General features: G+C 43.6%; 1 protein-coding gene across 1 annotated transcript in view; it reads right to left on the bottom strand.

Annotated features, from left to right (window-relative positions):
- Lmln (leishmanolysin like peptidase) overlaps positions 1-1,079 on the bottom strand; it is a gene marked incomplete in the record, with an annotated part of 84,584 nt that extends 83,505 nt beyond the window's left edge. Inside the window, 2 exon segments of the mRNA XM_029566175.1 lie at positions 711-751; positions 1,064-1,079. Coding sequence (XP_029422035.1) covers positions 711-751; positions 1,064-1,079 — 57 coding nt within the window.
- Between the last annotated feature and the right edge of the window lie 1,437 nt (positions 1,080-2,516).

Here is a 2,516-nt window from a genome sequence, read left to right as displayed (position 1 = left end):
TTAAGAACACTGGATGTTCTTGCAGAAGACCCAGGTTCGAATCCCAGCACCCACATGGCAGCTAACAACTGCCCTAACTCCAGTTCCACAGGATCAGCCAGCCTCTTCTGTCCTCCGCGGGCATTGCACTACACAGGCGCACTTACCTACATGCAGGCAATACACGCTTACACATAAAATAAAAATAATAAATATTTTTAAAAACAAACAAACAAAACACAACCCTTACACCAAGGAACTCTCCAACTTAACAAAAGCAAGGCACTCCTCAAAGCTGAGCCCCTATCACGGAGTAGCACTTGGTTAAGGGCCAGAAGACGGGGCAGATAAAGCGTTCTGTAGAAATGGAAAAAAAAAAAAAAAATTCTGCTGGGTGGTTTCGGTAGGCGGCCTTGAGACTGAGACCTGAACCAAGGCTATAAGGATTAGAAACGTAGAGAAACCGAGGCTTTTTAAAAGGACTAGAATCAAGGAGAAACGGGGTGGGACAGAGGAACGAGCTTTGCAGGGTTAGGGAATGGTGATAAAGGAAACAAAGCAATAATAGAACTTGAAAAGCAAACGTGAACTTTGTCTCCAGAAACCCCTTAGTATTCCTCCCACGCCTTCGTCCGGTTCTCCCACCCATTTCTTCTCTCATTAGATAAGCGGCTCCCGCTGTAGTGCTTGGATAAGCAGCATCACTTCTAGGAATCTGAATTGTACCAGACCTGCTGAGTCAGAAGATGGGGGAGCAGGGCCGCAATCGGGGCTTTAACAAACGCTTCGGGTTATTCTGGTGCTGGCTCAACTTTGGAAGCCGCTGCTGCTCTACGCCAGGCACCTGAAGGTGAGCTTGCAGGGCCCAGTCCGCTCCGGTGAGTTCCGGGCTGAAGCAGCCTGGTCTACATAGTGAGTTCCAAGCCAGCTGGGGCTACAAGGAGACCTTGTCTGGAAAAAAACTAAAACTAAAACTAACTAAATAAAAATGTTTAAAAAGCAAACATAAGCCAGATGTAGTGATGCATGCCTGTAATCCCAAAAATGGTATGTAGTCCTCTGTGTCTGTCTGGCTTCTGCTCACGTTGTCTGTGATTCATGCCGTTCTGAATGACAGCAGCTCATTCTTTTTTATTGCTGAAGGTTCCACTGAATGCCTATCATCATAATTTGTCTTCTGCAATTTTGTGTGCAAGTATGCATGCATGCGTCTCTGTGTGTGGTGCTGGGGATTGAACCCAAGACCCTGTGCGTGCACTCTATCATTTGAGCTACATCTCCAGCCCCTGGTTTGCTTCAATTTACATAATAGAAAGCAAAAATAAAACAAATTTTTTTCTTGAAAATTAGTCAAATATGTCAAGATCATCATCAATGCCCCCCTCCCAAAATTTAGTTTCCTCAATCCTTGCAATGAGTACAGTGAATGGTTTTCAACTATACTCTGTCCAAGTTAAAGCAAAGCAAACGCAAGGATGGCCTGTTCTACACACACTATGAAGAACTAGAGAAATTTCTTAGGAATGCACACTCTTGAGAACATCTTGCCAACAATACATTTTGGTGATGTTAATATTGCCAATTGATATGTTATCAGTCATATAACAGCAAAGTGATACAACTATACATGGCACATAATACTTAATAATTATGAACAACCATTACTATTTTATGTGAAAACAGGTTGCTTTTAACTTGTGAAGTACCATCACTATAAAGCTGTTCAGCCAAAAGGCAAAAATAGACATAGTGAGGAACTATCAGGAAGTTTTCAGCTCCATAGAAAGAACAACAATCATCTCCAAAAAGTCTGTAGAGATTCAAATTCCACTACCTGTGGAGAGTGTAAATATGAGGTGAGAAGCTGGAGACGGAGCTCAGGGGTAGAGTGCTTGCCTAGCTTGAATGAAGCCCTGGCAACAGCCTTCAGAAAAGTAGTTACTAAACTGGACCTGGTGGTGCAGGCCTGTACACCCAACACTCAGGTGATGGAGGCAGGAGGATCAGGAGTTCAAGATCATCCTCAGTACACAGCCAGTTCCAGGACAGAGAGAGTTACATGAGATCCTTTCTCAAACAAAAAACCAAACAAGGGAACAAAAGAAAAAGCCACTAATATACCAAGATTCCTTGTAGTATAGATTTTCTCTTACTTTAACGCAAATGCACTGAGAGAAATTGTTCTAGTTTGCTTCTGTATTGCTGTGATAAAACTCTTTGATCAAAAACAAGGGTTTATTGCATCTTACACTTCTGAGTGACAGTCCATCTTTGAAGGAAGTCAGGTAGGAAACCAGGGCAGGAACCTGAAGGCAGACACCAAAGCACAGACAACAGGGGACCACAGAAGAATGCTGCTTACTGGTTTGCTCCTGCAGCTTGTGTCTCTCTCCCCTCTCTCCCCTCTCTCCCCTCCTCTCCCCTCCTCTCTCCTCCCCTCCTCTCTCTGCCCAGCATAGAGTAGCTTCAGATCTCTCAGGAGAGGCATCTGAAAAGACTTAAAGGGGTTCTTTATTAGGTTTTTTATTTTTCCTTCT

Source organism: Nannospalax galili, unplaced genomic scaffold (assembly GCF_000622305.1).
Source record: "Nannospalax galili isolate Female #2095 unplaced genomic scaffold, S.galili_v1.0 scaffold598, whole genome shotgun sequence".
NCBI classification, from domain to species: Eukaryota; Metazoa; Chordata; class Mammalia; order Rodentia; family Spalacidae; genus Nannospalax; species Nannospalax galili.
This window is presented reverse-complemented; position numbering and strand designations above follow the sequence as displayed.